The 20,289-nt window shown below is 38.7% G+C and overlaps 1 protein-coding gene and 1 long non-coding RNA gene across 2 annotated transcripts in view; one reads left to right on the top strand and one right to left on the bottom strand.

Moving 5' to 3' along the window:
- The window catches only part of Ggamma30A (guanine nucleotide-binding protein subunit gamma-e), a 62,249-nt gene that overhangs the window by 8,487 nt on the left and 33,473 nt on the right, over positions 1-20,289 (top strand). The window contains 1 exon segment of the mRNA XM_064697417.1: positions 15,136-15,277. Coding sequence (XP_064553487.1) covers positions 15,165-15,277 — 113 coding nt within the window. The 5' untranslated portion in view covers positions 15,136-15,164.
- On the bottom strand, positions 1,643-7,108 carry LOC135438879 (uncharacterized). The gene is made up of 3 exons (XR_010437952.1): positions 6,915-7,108; positions 2,007-2,477; positions 1,643-1,698 (listed from the first exon to the last, which is right to left on the bottom strand). It is a non-coding gene; the product is annotated as an uncharacterized LOC135438879 (long non-coding RNA).

The raw sequence follows: 20,289 nt of genomic DNA on the forward strand, positions 1-20,289 counted from the left end.
TTACTATGTTCCTCATATATGGACAAAATCCTATCAACACCGAACCACTATATCATATGGCTGCCATAGGACCGATCGGTTGAAAATTAAGTTGTTATATGAAAAACTTTTTTGTTATTCAAGATAAACTGACCAAACTTGGCAAATAGAAAAGGTTTGGTCTGCAAGGGTATTAAATCTTCGGCGTGCCGAAGATACCTTTGCTTTCTCGTTTAAATACTTAGTTAGCCGGACCTCGAGTCAGCTAACTAGATATTTTAATATTATATATTTATTATCTATATCATACTTTGAATTAGGATTAGATTAAATAAGGTAGGGGTTTGTTATTTCTTAGTCTTCATTTTGTGGTATAAATAGATGCGAACCTTTGAGCAAGGTATGCCAAATATAATAGATATGTATTTCAGAACCAGCTAGATCGACTCACTCTATCATTTGGCCCTTTTTAACTAAACCATTTAAAATTTATTAAAAGCCATTCATTTAAGTGCTTTCAAAGAGTAATTTTTTTATTTTTAAAGCAAGTAAATACCCCAGAGATAACATGGGCAAGCGCAATTTATATATGAGTCGGCAAATAAAAGCCGGGGGAGCTGCTTCGTCTAATTAAAACTATAAATTATGCTCGTTTAAATCCATTTGGGTTTTTTATTTCACTTTTTCCGCCTGCACTTTTAATTGCTATTTGTGCAACATATTAAAAGGGCAACAACAGTTGTCACAACAACAACAGCAGCAACAACTGCAAAAGGCAGGGCGATGCATAATTTAACACCTGCACGCCCAAACTAGGCCAAAATATAATCAGTGGGCGTGGCAGCAAGGCAAGCATAAAAAGACATCTGCGAATGCAGAAAAAAACTGAACCATGAAAGTTTTTCCGACCAGCGAAATTATACGAGCGCGTATGTGGCACAGCCACAAAGCTTGCATGGGCAGGTGGCATAGTATTGGAGGCGTGGCAGCAACTGGCTACCATCTACCGGCTACAGATAATTTCTTTGCCTGTTACATTGCAACGAGCATTTTCCCAATGTATTTTTCGCAAAGTTTCCGGTACGTTCGGCAGCAAATTTATTGAACCATGAAATGTTTGTGTACGTGTCTGGGCCAGGCCCGTAAAACGGATGCCAAAGCGGGACGGCGGGAAGGCTGGAAGGCTGGAAGGCGAAAACGGGATGAGGGGGCAAGCGAGCAGCAGCGGATGCTACAGGAGACAGGAGGCTGCAATGTGAGGCAAGTGCAAAGCAGGAGGCGGCACGACAAATGCTTGTTTGTTGTAGCTTCAATTGATACCCTCGAGTTCTGGTAATGCGGGTTGCCAGGTTCTCTGTTCTTAGACAAAATTATTAAAGTTAGGCTTTTTTAAATTAAAGTCAATGAGAGACATTCTTAGATGATTCTTTCACCCATTACAAATCAAACTTAAGTCTTCACAAAAAATTGTGAGTTCTTCAAAAGCGAAATTTGGATCTGGAATGCGTAATTCCATTGAAAAAACAATTTTTATGTTCCTTTCTCAAGTGTGTCTCAACGACTTTGCTTTGCTAGAAGTCTGTTAAAACCATTTTGTTCCTTGACAAGGATTCTTCGAAAGTGAGTAAAATCTTACAAGGAGGGAATATACCCCAATCGATATTTACCTTTTTTGGAATGATCTGCTGCTTGAACGTAATTTATGAGTATATCTTCAATCTGTAGTTTAGAAGTTGTAGAAAATAGTTATTTTCTTACATGCCTGCATTGTTTAGCTATCATTCATTATTTTGTTGTTAATTTCAAGATAATCATAAAGAAATTTCAACAAGATTTTCGGTATACTATTGCTTGTAAACGATTTAAAGTATGAAACAATTTAGTTACCCGGCTTAAGTAAGTAAAGGGCAGATACATTATCCCAAAACATTTAGTTGAGTTATTTCAAAATAGATACATTATCCCAAACCTTACAACTCCACATTGGAGATTAACGGTTTAAAATGAAAGACTTGATTCCACTTAACTTGGTCCTTAGCTTTTAACCCTAGACATAATCTAGGGCATAGCCAAGTCGTTGGCTTGCGACTTGAGATTATTTTTCCACTGGTTAGCTGCTGGCTTTTACTTGGCCAACATTGCTTGAAGCACCCCTCCGCCCGCATTGTTGTCTTCCATTTTTTGTTTCTTATGGAAACTTTGCATCACTTTGGGTCATCGCCTGCTGCCCGCTTGGAAATTCGCCTGTTTTTGCTTTTGGGAAATATTTAGTTGAAGTTTTTATTTAACGCATCAATGGCCACTTGGCTATTGGATCGTCCTGGTCGATTGCAGTGCCAAAGGGTTGCCCACAACTTTGTTTGTTATTGTTATTGTCGACAGTTTTGATGTTGAGCCACATGGCTCATAATTTTTCATTGGTATTTCAGTTTGCTTTTACAGCGTTTTTGCGCCATGAAAAATTGATGCCGGCTTCGATTTGATTGGATTTTGAAATGCTATCGAAGTAAATTAAATTGCATTGCATGAGAGATAGTGAGAACACACAAGTTGGGGTGCTGAAATATATATTTATGTATATATAAGATCAGGTGGCGCTTTAAAAGTTGCCAGCTAAATCGAAAGTTTCGTAATTGCTCTTAAATTTTGCCTGTTACTTGCGGTTTAATGTTCTGCCCTTGAGGTAATTAATCTTGTGGCTTCACTTGCCAATTGACGTGGACTGCGGGGTCGGAGAAGAGTGTGCTTTTGTTCTTTTCATAAATTGGGGTAATAAATTGAGCTGCAAATGGGTGCAATAATTTCGTTGGGTAATGGATGATGTGTTTGGAAGGGCGTCAACTTAGCGTAATGTATGGGGCATGTTTAAAACAATATGAATTTGATATAAAGGGTGTCCAAGGGAATGAGCTGAAGAATATTTATGCAATTTGCTAAAAAACAACATCACAAAAAAGATATTCTTATGCAGCAAATAACAAAAACTTTTACCAAAGAGGATGTTTATGTTTATATCCTTTTTCTCTATGTTGTCATTACTTTTATATTATTTCTTAAAGTCGTTAGTATCGAATGTGATAGAAATAAGTAAAATAGGAATTATGAATTTTTTAAACCAACTTCGGGCTTGAAAAAGAATTAGAAATTAATACAAAATTTAATGAATTTTGTTTTACAATAAAGAATTATAAAATATTTTAAAAAATTAAAGAAAACTTATTCAACTGTTGTAGACAGCTAACTCTTTTGATGAACGGACCTAGGGAAATAAAGTTTCTAGAGCACTTTGTTGAGCTCAAAAGGATATTTGGCTTCTACAAGAAAACTGTTGTTAACAAGCGTTGCATAAAAAAAATCCCATTCTCATAACGAACAGAGCACCCGACTTTCGCCACTTGACCAAAAAGCAATTATCGTGGCAACCTTTTTGCAGCGGCTGCAGAGAGTTTCAGCCATGGCCTAAAAGAGGCATGAATCAAGTGAAAAGCGGGCGTCGCTATTGACCCGCACCCGGTCTGCAGCTAATTCAATTAAACAGTTTTTGCGAGTTTTTCGAGCTTTTGGCGAGTTTTGTGTCCACCGTCGCATGCACGAAATGAATTTCGGGAGCCTTGGAACTTGTTCACCTATTGATCGCTTATTCAATTATTTGCGCCGTCGTTCATAGCCAGAAAGGGAGGGAGAGAGGGCGAGAGAGGCCGAGAACGGCCCAAACCGACACCAATTTGCCGCTGCCCCTTAACCAAACGTCAGACAAAAGGCGACAGCTGCCCCCAGCGTCTCCTCCCGCGCCCCAATTTGACTTGCCTCGCCTCGCGTCGCCTCCTGATGGAATGATGCAACTCGGCATTTCTATGGATGCTTTTCTGTAACGGCAACGTTTCCGCTCGCATTGCATTCCTTGGCAGAATGTATATCAATGTCGGGCGCGCCCTCCCACACCTCCTCCCCCCCCCCCCCCCCCCTCACCCTTGCTCAGTCCCACCCCTCCGATAGTGCGTTGCGCTTTTCGTGCCTCAAATATGTATTCGCTCGCAAGCGAAGCACAAACTCGCAGCCTGTTCAAGGGCCAAACAAAAAAAAAACTGCCGTAAACTAAATTCAATTAGTCCATTTTTTGTCTGGGTCAGCTTTTGGCTCTTCCCTAGCTGTCACAATGGATTTGCATAGATCAAGGGCAAAGTGGGCGAGGGGATTTCCCCAGCCATTTGGCTGGAGAGACAGGTCTGCAAAATGGGGCATGGAAGCGAATGAGGTATGGTCGGGGATTTGCAAATAGTTCGAACATTTGTAACATGTGTAAAAGCAACGGGAAGGCAACAAAAAATATTTGATTTGATTAAACGTCGCTGCGTTTGCAACAAGTGCGCTAAATGGATGCGGGCGTGCGGGCGGAGGGCGCTAAGTGATTGGGCGTGGCGGGCAGCAGCTGTGGCAGCTGTTTATCCCACACGGACACCGATTCACATCCTGATTCCGATTCAGATTGATTGTGCGTAGAGTCCAGCTGCAAATTGCGATAAGTGCTACGAGTATTTGCAGTGGTCAATCCTGATGCTCTGCTGCGAATTCGTTGATTGTGCGGCAAGAGGTAAAGGGGGGATCAAAGTACTGCGTTCCTAACTGCGTATTTGGAATTTTGGTAAATATTTTTCTCAGATCTTAACAAATTGCATAAGTTTTTCAATATTGTTTGTTTTGATGGCGCTAATTGATATAAACGAGAAAGTAAGGATACCTTAGGCATTTTGAAGATTTAATACCTTTATAATAGATTTGAAATAGAAAGACGGACCTACGGAAAGTTTCAAGACGATAGCTTTAAAACTGAGTTATTAGTTCGTTTAAAAATAGACAGGCGGATGATCTAGGATATATATATTTTATATAGGGTCAGACATGTCTCCTTCTTAGCGTTACACATTTCTTGGCAAAATCATAATATCCTCTAAAGGGTATACAAAATAACCAACACTTATCTCGAGCACGCCACGTTAATAGAAGTATTAATGAGAAACTTAAATATATCAATATAACAAAAATAAGTTAAATTGAAATTTTTAAAATGTATATCAAACAAATATTGCTTATAATAAAAAAAAGTCTTATGTCTCTCTTATTTCCCGGGTCCAAAGAATCGAAAAATAGAGTTCTAAAAATTCGTCAACAATTAATCTATGATAAATTAATATGTACTTAACAACGTCTTTAAACGTCCTTTAAAGGAAGCTTCAAACGAACATGAAATATATTTAAAAATGCTTGACATATCCTAATTAAAGCAAAAGCGCTTTACAATTTTAAAACTGAATATGTTGCTGAGATAAAAAGGCCCAACTAACTAACCATTTACTCTTGCACTGATTGCAAAAATTGAATTGTACCGAAGGTTTAAGGCTAAGCGTGTCTATTATTTTATATGAAATACATAGCATCAATCATATTTTATATATTTCGACACAGATAAACAATTAGAATGAATTTATATAATCTGTTTTTTAATTCGCAAGACAAGTCCAAGCCAAAGGTATTCAATTACCAAACATAAACTTTTCTTATTTTATAGCCAAAACAAATAAATTTAAAATTGTTTTTGGCATGAAAATGTCACCTGTTTCGGGCAATAAAATATTCTCTAGTGCACATAGAAAAATAAATATGTATGCATTTTGCATTTTCTCGAAATACAATACCTTGTTCACACAAACTCTAAGCGAAATCTGATGCATTTGTTTCGGAGAGCAAACTTTTAGGCTGTATGTAGGTTACATTTTAATAAAATATATTAGCATTTGTGCAAGAGGCCAACAAAGTTGGTCCTTTCGCCATGCGATGCAGACTACGGCGACTAAGCTTTTAAGTATACCCATAAGGACGGTCTCACATAAATACACGTACCCAGTGACACTCAATTAAAAACGTACGAAAAACTATATCTCAACTGTAATCAGAAGTCTGACCTAAGAGAGTGTATGTCTGTGTGTGTGTGTGTGTGTGTGTGTGTGTGTGTGGGTCTGCTAGCGAGTGTATGTTGTGCTCTGATATGGCGAATTTATGGCGCTTACTTAAAGTAAATTGTATCGGATTTAAAACTAAGCACTCGACAGCAGCCACTAACTAAATGGCTGTCTGCGTGCTCTGTGCACGTATTTGTGTGAGTCTCTGTTTGTGTGTATGTGTGTAAAGCTCTGTGTGGCTGTGGCTGTGTGCTGGCAAGAACAACATAAGTAAATCCGTAAAGCAAGCAACGGCAGCAACAGCAGCCATGCAGCTGTTAAACTTTGCTGCATACTTTGCGGCGCTCTTAAATATGCAGACACGCACACACAAACACAGCCACACACATACACACACAACACGCACACTCACAGCTGCTGACTTCAATGTAATTCATTTTTGACATACGCACACACACACACACACCCATAGAGATGCAACGCGGCCCGAATAAGGCGGCAGCTGGCATCTCTGAGCTACAGCGCTTTCTACATATTTACAACTTAATACCTTGCCCAATGTATGCGTGAGTGTGTGTGTGTGTGGGTGTCTGCTGGGGCTTAACTTTGCATGCTACAAATAATTAAAGCAGAAAAGAAGGCGCCACAAACTGAATGCTACAGATAGAAAGGGAGAGCTAAAGCAGCAGAAATAGGCAGAGAGAGAGAGAGAGAAGAGAGAGGCAGAGAGAAACAGCTAGCTGAGCAGCTGGATGTGTCATCGTCATCTTCTCATAAAAGTCGCCCGCTGCCTTTGATGCACTCCGCAAGGAGCACATAGCACATAGCACAGCCCTAGCCACAGCCATAGAAGCATCTACCACATCTTTTACAAAGTGTCCACACGTTCTGAATGTGTGTGGTGTGTGTGTGTGTGTGCTCCCTAAATTGAATATTTTAATGCAAATTTAATGGCTGGGTTTTTGTGTCAGTGCTTACATTTAATTTTGTTCTCAAGTTTTTGAGGTGCCTTCCCCTGTGGCACTTGTCGGCGCTCTGCTCTTTAGTTGTACATCTCTTGTGTTCTTAGTTTAGTCGCTTAGAATTTAAGTACATGTCATTTGCAGGATAAAAGCGAGCAAACTTTATGACACATTTTCAGTGCCAGCTCATACTCTTTTATTTTTAAAGGTTTTTGTGGGTTCACCTGTTTCGTTTATTTTTTAGATCTTTCTGTTTGCTTTTAAATAGCTTTTATATAATTTGTAGTACATGTTTGTATTTTTTTGTATCAAATCATTTAAACAGTTCCTGTGACTATCTCTCGTTTCTGCCTCTCGCTACACTCGCTTGTCGTTAGTTATTCCAGTTATTGGCATGTCCCTCACCATTGTCTCTCGCTACTTCTTCTATCGTCCCGCCACTTCCTTATACAGCCTCTCGCTGCTGCTTTTCGTTACCTTCTTTTGATACCGATTCTCATTATTGTTTTTCGTTTTTTGTCGTTCTTTTCTGATGTCTCGTTTTTTGTATTACATTACATTACATGTCTCGTTAAAATTTACATTTGCTGCCTTCCGCTATTGTTTCTCATTTCAGTCTCTAGTTACCATCATTCATTGCTGTCTCTCGACTTTGTTACTAATAACTGACTCTTATTTCCTTGGTCTCTCGTGAATTTTTCTCGTTATTATCTCTCGCCATTGTCTCTTGTCAGTGTCTCTTGTTATTGTCTCTCGTTGCTAAATCTGCTTGCTGTATTACTTGACTATTTTGTATTTATATCGCTCGTTACCATGTTTATCTCAACCTAATTTTTTCTCTCGCTAAACTTATTTATTTGCTCCGAACCTTTCACATTAAAAACGTTGCTAAGTTTATTCTTAGTAGAATTCTTCTATATAGATACTCCGTTAAATATTTCCCTTACTTATATCTATGTATATAATTGTTCGTTCTTCTTTTGTTTGCAATATCTGTCTCTAACGATTTAATGCAACTGTCAGCCGTATTTTTTTATTGTGCTTATTCCATTCGTTGAAACTTGAACACATAAATTGATGTGCCCTTTTTATGTCTCTGTTCCGGCCTCTAGTACACTAGTAGACTTGTCCTCCTTTGGCTCCTGTTGCCCACAGTGCCAGATAACTTCTATTATCGTATTTTTTCTGTCGAGCAATCTATCTGTCAATGTGGTACGGTTCCTTTTTCGCTCAATATCCCATCACCTGCAGCACGCGACACTCGTGCTACGATTATGCAATATCCCGATAGTCTCCGGGCGAGACCCCAGCGTACAGTGTGTACGGACAGAGAGAAAAAGAGAGAAGCAAGAGAAAAGCTACTGAAGTGTCACATGAAACGCGTTTAATTGCATTTTTTGTAGCCCCACTTTTTGCTGGTGCTGCCATCAACTGTTTGCCATTGTCGGCAAACAGACGACAAACAGATAAACAAAGTGAGGCTCAATAAAACGGTTGCAAAATGGTTCCATCTTCCATCTTTCATCTCCGGCTGATTGGGACTCCTACTACATGCGGCCACTGGTTAGGTCAGGTCGTAAATTTAATAGCCATTGGGCTCGCCATGGATCGTTTGATTTATGCGATTCGCCAGACAAACTTGGCAAAGTTCTTTAAATGCCATAACTTACACAAACTTTTGCGCTCACTGTGCACCTCATTCCCATAACAAGTAAATATACTTGATGATGGCTGCTCGAATAATGAAATACCCTGGCAAAATACACAAACTTGTTTATGCAATTTTAATAGGTTCTTAATATTAAGACAGAATAGGATTTATGTTATATATATTAGTTTTTATAGTAATGTAAATTGTTATAAGTTAGGTTTTTTTTATTAATTTAAAATAATCCTAAACAGTCGTCCTCCATTTTCACATTAATTAAAATGGCTTAAACATTCCGTAAACATTGTTCGCCAGGGTGATTTGTCTCGAGACAAATCCTCAAATATCAATCAAGCATATGTAAAACAAGAATTTTCCCAGTTTAGGATGATTTTGATGGCTTATGACAATACCACACAGTTGTACAATATTGTTACTTTAAACTATTATTCATATAGACGAATCATAGAAAATAATAAGAAGAACATTTGACTTTTAACTTTGCATTAAATTATTGATTTTTAAACAATTAAACAGTCGTCCTCTATGTTTACTTTACTTAAGAGTGACGTTTTAATTATTATACATAACACATAATCCTAATGCTCCTTAGAGTCTCCCAACTCCTTAACAATAATTAATATACATTTTTTAATAATTAATGTCCTTCATAGTTGATTGCAAACAATGCATTCGCAGTGTGAAGCTTTTTAGCTTATGCCTTTAGGCTATTTGTTGCATAAAATATTAACTACATGAATGCATAGGCCTCGAGTGCTTATGCTGTGTAGAGTATTAAAAATTAATTCGATATTAGGCAACACATGGCCAAGGTATAAATCACGTATACGCCGCTTGGTGCGTGCCACAGAAACTGCGGTCGTCTTTCTGGGCGTTCCATAAGCGACTTTGCATTGTTTGCGGGCCATAATTTAACACATTTTACGGCTGACGGAACACGCTAATAAGTCCGGTTAACCGACCACGAATCCGGCACCCAATGTACCAAGTCGCCCGCACACACGCTAATGGCAAATCGCGAACGCATTTTGTGCTTAAATTATTTAGCTCTGCAAATTGATGCTGCGAGTGTGGCCTGAAACACTTGACTGCTGCAAATTGTTGCAGCTGCATTTTGCTGTTCGCTGGCTTTTGTTGGTTTCCAAAGTTTTCGAGTTGAAAGTTTTCTGCAAATTGTCGTCGTCGAGGCGTGCAACTCAGCTCTGAAGTGCCGCCAAAGGTAGCCGAGTATTCGGAATGAAATTTTGTTAATGACTCTATAAACATTTGTTGCACAATGTGGCATTGTTTCAGAAACCAGTACGTGACGATTCAAACGAAAATATTCGCTTCAAGCTAAATTTCAGTTCAAGATATTCTAAACTTTGTTTTTGGTTTTTACTAAGTTTTCTTGGGCTAAAGCGTATCTGGAATTATTAATTCGAATTATCTAAGATCTTTGAAATTGTCTTTTCCAAACAATGTTGGTACCTTTATCTCCGTATTTTATTATTTATATAACGATTTATTTTTATTATTATTCAAATACTATTTTTTATTGGATTATTAATTGTCGTAATTTATTATTTGCTTAATTATTAACCTGTACTAATGTTGGGGTAGAAACAAGTTTGTACAGCTCAAGCAAGTTGAGGCTAAAAGCAAGTAACAACGTTGCAGTCGAATGTACAATACTCTGTTCACAGTGTGATTACAGCAAAAATTACTAAAAAAAAAAAAAAAAAATACTTTTTGCTTATTGTGTAGGTCATTCTTAAGCTGCAATTCTAAAGAACGTTAAAAGTGTCGAACTTTAGAGGAAGACTTACTTAATCTACCTGCCAACTTTTGGAACTCCACAATTTCCAGATATATAGCTTAATGCGACCGTTGTACTGAACTTATATACTCTTTTTTGCCTTCTGAAGAGAGTTTAATAAGCATTTAATCGGCTGTTTCTTGCTTTGATCGACAATTCTCGTTCTGGTTTTTGCATCTCAATTGACGCCTGACTTTGTTTTGGTCTTAACTTGTCGCTAGGCATTAGCTTCGGTTCTTAATTCGCTTTTCTCTTCGCGCTTCACCAAACGCGCAGCAACTGATAAAATCGCAAAAAGCTTTAAGTTCCACTCTTACTTTTTCTTGCTTAAGTTTTTTTCTTACGCCTTTTTGTTTGTCCACGGCTTGATTCGTGTTAAACTTTTTTTCTAGCTTAGCTTCTCCCTCATTATCCAGTTTACACTATTTATTTTGCTTCTTTTTTTTTTTGCCATTTTTCTCACTGTATATTGGTTGATTTCTCTACTCACTTTAAACCTATTTTTATTGAATTTTTTGTAAGTCTGCTTCTCGCTTTACTTCTCACTTCACTTTGTAATTCCTTGCCCGAGGCACATTTTAAGTTGAATAGCCATAAGCTGGCAATTTCCATACAATACCTGGCATTTATGAAATTGACAAGCAGCTTGCGGCTAACTTTGCGAGCCTCATCAAAGTCGTTACACAAAATAAAATGAAAGAATATTATCGCATTTATACTTGAGCTAACAAGCCAAAATTGTGGCTCAAAGCTATTTTATTTTTCTTCTATATGATTCAGAAGCTGCCCCAGTTGGACACATTTTGGCTAATGCCAATTATATTAACAATTTTAGACGACGCCTTTGGGCTGCACAGAAAGATGAAAAACTGAAATGAAACCACAAAATGATGCTGAAAATTGTGTCCAGGCGCAAAGTAATTTTCAAGTGCTGGGAAAATGTTTGATATACGCTCGGTACTTGATAACAAATAAAATATATATATATATATATATTTTTTTTTAGCCAGACTCGTCTGCACACTAGAGTGCATAAATACATATAACAAATATATGCTTGTTTTCTATGGCTGACTAACTGCCTGACAGCAGCCGGCTGCCGGTTGACAATTTGTTTTCGTCGGACTGGCGAGAACAATAACAGCAACAACAGCAACAGGACGCCAACAACAATCAAGAAAGAAAATCACTTGACTTTTCCTAGTTGTCCTTGTCGCTTGCAGGGCTCGAGAAGGCACCAGCCTGGGAAAGGGGGAGCGTTTTAGAGCGGGGAACTTAGGATTGTGTAACTGGGGGCGGGTGTCAAAAACTTGAGCGCCTGTTGACACACACGCGAAACACTCGAGCGCTTGTAGGGAGGGGGGAAAGGAAAACTGCAGACCGTGTGGTGTAGGGCTTGGCGGCTTGGAGGGGGAAAGCAGCCGAGGAGGGGACGGGACAACCGCTTGTAACCGCCAAAAACATTTTGCTAACAATTTATGTCCGTTGCATGTTCTCCGCCCGAAGCTGAAAGATAAATTTTTGCTACTTTTTCAGTTGCAGCCACTGTGCCACATCCTCGGCTCCTGCTGCTCCTGCTGCTCCTGCGGCTCCTGCTGTGTCTGTGCTTAATGGCACATCCTATTCTCCGGGTCACATGTCAGCTGATGGCGTCTCTAACCAGACGCCTGCAATTGCTGCAAGCAATTAGTTTAGAATTCTGTTGCGTTCAGCCGAGGTCCAACTAGATTGCAGCCACTTCTTATACATGTCCTTAACACGAAAGTAGGCAACCGGGTGCTATAAAAATATATGGAGATGCCTGAATGCCAAAGCGGCCCCTTCTCAGGCAGCCCATATAATTGTAATTTTTATATTTTATTTTTTTTTCAAGTTTTAAGAATTGCAGAAATGCACTTAGTGAATTTTGTGTAATTGTAATTATTTTATTTAAACTAACATAATATAAGTGGAACTTAATGGATTGATAAAATATATTTAATATCTTGCATCTGACAAGAGAAAAATTGTTCAGAATTCCAAATTTCCATATCGAATTTTCCTCGCAATATTTTTCACATCAATTTTGTGGTCAGACACTTGCTATCCATAACCAATTTTTGCATTTTCTGAACTTTTCGTTTGGCCCAATAATTCCCAAATAGTTTCTGGCAATTAGAGCTTGTTCTGTTTGCTAGAAACATGCTCACTTTTTTCTGACATCAAAAGGACACTGCTGGGCGGCATGTGGTAACAGGCAGTGACTGGGAAACCTACAGTAAAACTTTTAATTAAACCAACTTTAAGCTTTTAGTGCTGCTGGTCAGAGCTGTCAACATATAAGCACAGCAGGCAGGACACATTTTTTACAACGGGAAACTGGGGAGCGGCGAGGCGAGGTATCTGGCAAAATGCTGTTGAGGCACAGGCCAACATTAAATCTGGGCTTTAACAACAAATTTCGCCATTAACACTTTGGCCAGTGCTTAAAGCAGATGTAATGTGAAAAAAGAAGCAAAAAATCAAGAGCCCGCAGGCAACACAGCTGCTCAGCTGCTCAGCAGCTTGGCTTAAAGCCTAAAATCCTTGGCCAGGAGCTCCATAGCACTGTGGAGCGGCAACCGCTGTCAGCTGTCCAGCGAAGCGACAAAAAATGATGTGCATACATTGTGAACGGAGCTGGCCATTTGGCCAAAGGAAAGCAGCAGTACACGGAAAAGCTGGCCAACTAGTAGCCGGTTCGTCCCTTTTGTATTTTCAGTTACACCTACAAAAGCGACAGCTGTGCATCATTGTCCACGCCCCCCGCTTCTGGCTTTGTCGTTGGTGTCAGATTCGAGTCTGGTGGGTGGGGAACGGTTCGGCTCGCTGGACATGGGAAGTCAACTCACAGCAATGCCGTTGATTAAGGCCGAAGTTCGGTCTCCACCTTTTGGGAGCTCATTTTGGGTAGCAACTTTTTGCTTGCGGTTTACAGCTGTCTGTCCTCTGTCAGACCCGCAGAAACTGAGGGTCTCAGCCCATTTGACAACCTCAATATTGTCTACTCTCCTATGTTGCGGCTCTTTTATTTGAGTTTGGTATTAGTTCATGATGATGTGACAGTCATTCGGGTTTGATGATGTCTATAATATCAAAATATCATTTCGTAGCGAAACTATCGCATGCGATAATTTTGACCCTTACAGCTATTATTAACAGCTCTGTTAGTGCTGGTTTGTGTCCGCGCTAAGGGCAACAGCGTCTGTTAATGCTTGCCGTGCGTGTTCTGTTACTTAACGAGTTCCGTTAACTGCGAAGTAGGAAAGAATTAGGCAAAAATAAAATTCAACAAATAAATAAGTTATTCTATTAACCAAAACATATTTTGTTTTATATAGTTGATTTACGTTAGGCTTTTTGAAAGAGATAGTAAATAATTGATTTTGATTTTGTTTGCCATAATTTCTTAAAACATATTTGAAATAGTAAATAAAAATAAAAAAAATGTTGCTTAATTATTTCATATAATTTTTTATATTTTTTTAGATACACTTTATGTATATATGCATGTTAAATATACACTTACACTATACTACAAAATTAAAACCAAATGGGAGATTTTGTTGATTACAAAATTGTTTATTAATTATATATTTAATTAAATATTGAAAAATGGAAAATTCGCCAAAACCAGCATTAAGTTTATAAATAACAATAATACTATTCTTTCCGTCCTCTGTCCAACGCAAATTATTTTGTTTTGCAAATATTAATCAATTTCCTTAAATTTCTAAAGATTGATTAATATATTTATTTCAGTATTTTCACTTACCAACATTTCTCCGAAATGTCTCCTCCGCACTGACGGCGTCTTATGCCATTTAATTTATCTGCTAAAACCGGCAATAAATACGCTTAGTTAAACAATTCGCTGTTAACAAAAATTAATTGTCCTACAACACGCAGCATTTTCTCACTGCCTTTATTCACTTTTCACACCCATCCCCAAATTCCGGGGCCAAAAAAAATTTGATACGCTGCTTTTATTTATGACGAGGCGAGCCAACAAAAAATAGGGGAAAATAAAATCCGTCTTCACTAAATAAACAAAGCAAAAGTTTCATAAATTACAGCGTGGAAGCCGGTCAAGCAGGCTCGCGAGAGAGAGAGAGAGAGAGAGAGAGAGAGAGAGCAAGATGGGGTGTGAGAGTGAAATAGAGACTGCGGGGGAGAGGGAGAAGCAGCGCGTGGGGCAGCTGCGTGCTTGGCTCAGCTGTTTTTTGTGAATTTCGCTTTTGGCTTGGCATTTTTTAAGTTTTCGGGCGCGCCGCGCCCTTTTATTTTTGGCTGCATATTTGGCTCTCTGGCCAGACGGAGGTAAACAAATGTATTTTGGGCCGTTTAACAGCGACGACAAAGAACCGTTTTATAGCAGGCTTTCAGGCGGCGCTGTTAAAACTCAGACACGCTCTTTCACTCTCATTATGTTACTCTCTCTTGCTCTCTCTCTCTATTGATTCGTTGTGCACACTGCGCGCATGCGTCAGCTGAGCTGTAAACGCCAGACACCGGCCATAAACATACAGGGTGTTCAGCAAACCAAAACAAACCTTCTGCAACCCCTAAACCAAACCCGCATAAACAAACGCAAAGCTTGCAAACAAGCACTGGGCCACTAAAGCCAAGCGTGGTGGGCTGAGTGAGGGGGTGGGCTGGTAGAGAGTGCGCGAGGGAGAGAGAGTTCAGCTTTGCAGCTTTTATAGCATCGGGTAACATTTCGCTAACTGTTGTTCTCTGTTGGCTTTGCAGGGGTGGTATGTGGATAAATTTTAGCCGCCATGGATCCCAGTGCTCTACAAAACATGGATCGGGACGCATTAAAGAAGCAAATCGAGAATATGAAATATCAGGCCTCCATGGAGCGCTGGCCGTTATCTAAAAGCATTGCTGAGTAAGTATACAAATAATAAAAAAAATAACAAGTCATTAATGTGAACAAGTGTTTATACTAGAGTGCAAAAGTTAATTGTAATATATATAAAAACAACACGCACAACAATTTTTGACTGTCTGCCAAAACGCGTGTGCTAAATGTCTGAGTGTGCGTGTATGAGTGTATCGCTCTGTACGTGTGCATGTGTGAGTGTGTGTGTGTGTGTGTGAGTTTCTCTTGCGAGTTTACCAAAAAACCGTTGCGAACTCAGGTTTGTCTAGACGCGCGTCCCAGGCAGCAGTTTGATGCTGCCACCCAGTTGACACAGTGCTTGCCTTAAATATTCATACACGTGCCTCACCCGAAGACCAAGACTGAGCGTCAACACCTGAGCTGAAGTGTCCGTCCGGCTGCGTTGTTTGCATTTGCTAAATATTTACATAAATATAAAGTTGTTGCTGTTCTTGTTGTTGTTGTATTTTTGTTGTTGCCGCGGTTGCTCATCTCCCCACAATAAGCGACTTTTGCCTTTCAAACTGCCTTCAGTTAACTGTCTTTATTCATATTTGTATGTATATGAGTGTGTGTGTGTGTGTGTGTGTGTGTGTGTGTAGACATTGACTAGACGAAGTTCCGTGGGGCAGCAACAATTTCTTTGAGCGAATACCTTTGAATATACTCGTAACAGACTGTCAAAATGGGACAATGCTAAAATCCGTCGGTAATTTGATTTCTGTCGTGAGCTCGTTATTTATTCGTTTAGGCATAAAAATAGGCTACCAATAGATACAAATGTATCTTAAACATATTTTTATTTCAAATCTAAGAAGCCTTCGAAAAACTTGATGTACTGCATCTATTAAGATTGCGTTAATAATATATAACATTAAGCAAATTAAGATATCCAGTTAGAAGTCGACAACTTTTACCCCATAAAGCATATATATATATATTCTTGATCAGGTCGCTGAGCTTAATGGAACGATACGCATAAATCTGTCTGTTTATTTGTTGTGTAAACGCGGTAAACTCAGAGAGTAAGGTCCAAAGATATTAAATATTGAATGCAGTTGCTTAAATAATATAGGAAAATTAAATAACAATAAGTTTCTTTGACTCAAACCCTTCAAACTTACAGATTTGTCGAGTCGAGCACGTAATTATCAGAGATTAAAAGAGATGAAAAAATATCCATTTAATAGTATGTGTTTTTACCTCTTATATAGTGTCATGAGTTGTTCCATATAAATATTTCTCTTCGCGGATTTCCGCGACTACGTTGTTTAATTTAGCTGGGCGCAACTAGGTTCTGAACTTCTGTCCCCCTCTGTTTCCGTCGCTCTCGTATTCTGTGCCAGTCGCTGTATCTAATACGAACCGCACATTTTCCCGCTTTCCACATGCTTCTGCTAAAAATTGTTAATTGCCATTTTCATGGCTCGTGCAGCAAATGCCGCACATAAATCACAATAAATGTGACGCTCTCTAATGACCAAGTTGTAATATTGTTGAACCAAAAATAAACAGCATTCGCATTGTTGGCCAACTGTGACTGCGTTCTAAAATAAACAGACAGTTGGATTCAGAGTGAAGGATTTAGTTAAGCATTTAGTCAGCAGCTAATTATGAATAATTAATTAACGTAAAGCAGCGCGGATTTAGGCAACCCGATACCTTAACCCCTTGGCGGCGGCATACGTGGGGCTCACTCGAGGCCAAAATGTGTGCATCGCTTTTCATTACTCATTAACCCCATTCCATTAGAAGCCTCCTGTCATCCGAACCGCACTGCTTCTGCAGTTTTTCTAGACGCAGCTCCGAATGCTTGCCAATTAGCGATTCGCCCAGCTTAGAGCCGGGCTGTTTATTTGGCACCTCAGCTTTTTAGACTCGTTGCCGCATTTTTAGCGATTTGCCTCATTTAGAATCTCGGCCTTAGTTTCAGCTTTGTCTCAGGTGTTAATTTCTAAAAGCAAATCTATTTATCATAATTAGGCTGATAAACACGCTCAATTCTGTGTGGCTATCTGTTTGTCACTGTCACGAACTTGAAATCCATTTAAAAATAAAATTTATCAACCAACTGTGAATGCCTTTGCCTTTTTAGGCTGATTTATCTTTTTAAGCTTGCGTTTTGCAATTGGGTCCATTTTTTGACTGAAATACATGCGTATTTACCCAAAACAACTTTAACCAGCATTTTATTTTTCTCCATTTTATTTGATTTCGACTGACCACGGCGAGTTATAGCTGGTATATTCAGTAAATATGTATTTAAACATATAAAATTGAACAACAAATTTGATTTAATATTGAATGACATAGAGGTAAATAGAACATAGCAAAAAAATTAATATTCAATATTTAATATTTATTGAAATAGAAAATCTTGAATAGTCATATGTGTACAAAGTATTTATAACACAAGAAATATTATTGAACTTTTTTGTTCTTTATGATGGAGTATAGTTATTGTATATTCAACTCATTATGCATTTATTTTTCTTTTCACATTGTCGAAAATTTGTAAATGGCAAATACCGCAGCACGTATTTTTGTGATTTATAAAGTAAAGTAAAATACAAGCTGTCAGGAATGTTAAATTTGAAGTGAGGAGTAAACATGGCATTGTTCCATTTCATTTATCAAAGTCCAACAAGGATGTTTGTTAAATATAGAATGAAGTTGAGCACTTGCAAACTATTTCTTTTGTCAAATTTCATGAATTGTTTAAATTTTCATAAAACTCGAAATGCCAAATAAAAACAATTGCTTTGCATTATATAGAAAAAAAAAACGCCTTCGCAAAATATACACAACTTAAAAGTCAAACTTTCGAGTACAAACAAAAACAAATTTTGGTAAAGACGAAAAATGTATTTGTTCTGTTCGATAATCGATGTAAACCAAACTCAAATACGTACAGTAAAACTTTTAACAGCATTGACAGCCAAGCATCAACAGCATCAACAGCAACAACAACAACAACAGCAAATGCCATTTAACAACAATAAAATGACAAATGCAATTTTATGGAACAATTTGTAGTCGATTCTCGTAGCACTTAGCAAAAGCATCAACTCAATTTCACGAAACATCAAACATTTGTCACTCAATCAGCAGCAAAACGAAGCAAATTAGACAAACTCGCACATGCACACACACACACACACACACACATATGAACAGTGGTCAACTTTACAAAATCAAAGTCAATTAAATTTTGAGATGCGAAATCGAGGCGCATGATTGATGGACAAATTGTACAGACTGACCACTGTGGCCAAGAGAAATGAAGAGCAGAGGCGGGGGAAAATGTGGTGTGCGTGTGTGTGTGTGTGTGCGTGCTGTAGGCATCTCGTTAAGTGCAGCAAACACCGCACATTACGGCGATTTGGTGCAACCGAGCGGCAGCCGAACACGCATCAACGAAATGGAACCCAATCTTTCGTCCACATCCGCTGCCTCTCCCGCTGCCATCGTGATTGATTGACACTTTGTGTTCTGGTTGTAACCACACACACACACACACACACACACATCGACACACACGCGGAGAGCAACCTGCGTGACAGCTCCTGCAAGGCACGCCTGTCTAGAGGCTGGCCATTCGGGGCGGTTGTCCGTAACGAAATGTTGCATGCCTCTGGGCGCACATATCACAACCTCCCGGGCATGTATATTTCACCTTAATGATAAGTCCAAGTTTTGCGGCTGGCTTTGTTTTTCCTATTACGGCGGTTGCTAAACTTTGCCGGCAGCGGCAGCGTCCCCGCCTTCTACCAAAAACTTTGCCGTGGACTCCAGGTGGCAAAAAGTTTCCACGTGGAAGCCTCTCATAAAATCTCAATGCGCCCGCAAAACTCTGCGCTCGAGTCCTAACTGCTTGCTGCTTACTTTGCGGGGGTTGAGTTGGTGTGCGGAGAGGGGTATCTCCATGTGCATATAAATCTGTTGTGCATTTTAATTTACCATCAACAACAAGTGCAAATTTATTTTCGGCTACGTTGTATAAATAAAACAAGTCAGAAACTATAACAGGCAGCTGCTTACTTATTGCAGCTGATCGAAGAGCGCATACCCTTCAAGTGAGAACGTTTTCTTCTTGCAACTGATTGAAGAGCACATACCCTAAGGGTAGTGCTTGAGCGGGGTTATCTCCCGCTCGAATAGCAAACAATTTGAAAAAACACAGCTAATCTACTCTTAGTATTTCATTGAAACTAAATTAAGTTGAGTAAAAATAATCGTAATACTTAATTTATACTGTGCTCAAAATTGTCAGATTAGTAATTATCTCTGAATGTATAAGCAATCGCACTCGCAAATAGTTCTGGCTTAACCATTTCTAATTATATATAAATATACTCTACTATAGTATATTTTAAAAAGTTTTTCAACCGGTTCTTCCTAAAGCAGACACTGAACACTTAGACCGATTTGATACGGATTTGTAAACATTTTAGGAGCTCGTAATTGTTTACATATATCGAAAAAATTGTTACGTGATGATATCAAACACAATCAGGAGAGTTACAAATAAAAAACTAATTTCTTGTGTATAGCTTGCTATAGTTATTTATATAAATTATAGAGAAGTCCGATGCTGATAAGACCTTGTTCGAAAAGCAACATACATATATATATTTGCTTAAAGGATTCCGAGAAGTCTACCTCTATTTCATTTCTTGAAAATGTACTCCCTACAAAGTTAAAAATGGTTCATTAAATATCGTTTCTAACAACTTTCTAATCTGATAAACAGCATATTTTAGTGATTGTGCTTGAAAGTAGTGATTCCTTGAAATGAAATGAATAACTATTATAATTCCCTTGTAAAACTATTCTTAAACTACCCCTGAACAATTACTTACAAATATTTATAGAAAGTTGGTTCTTAAAAGGGAGGTACGCCCACTAAAATATTCAGTATAGGGTATAATATATGTGAATTTGGCATTTCGAGCAGAAAATTGTCTTACTTTAAAAAGGGGCAGGAGGGCAGGAACAGAGGGAGGGGACCAGCCAGA

This window comes from Drosophila montana, unplaced genomic scaffold (assembly GCF_035044405.1).
Source record: "Drosophila montana isolate Dmon_TW-CO22-7 unplaced genomic scaffold, ASM3504440v1 contig_402_1, whole genome shotgun sequence".
Taxonomy (NCBI): Eukaryota; Metazoa; Arthropoda; class Insecta; order Diptera; family Drosophilidae; genus Drosophila; species Drosophila montana.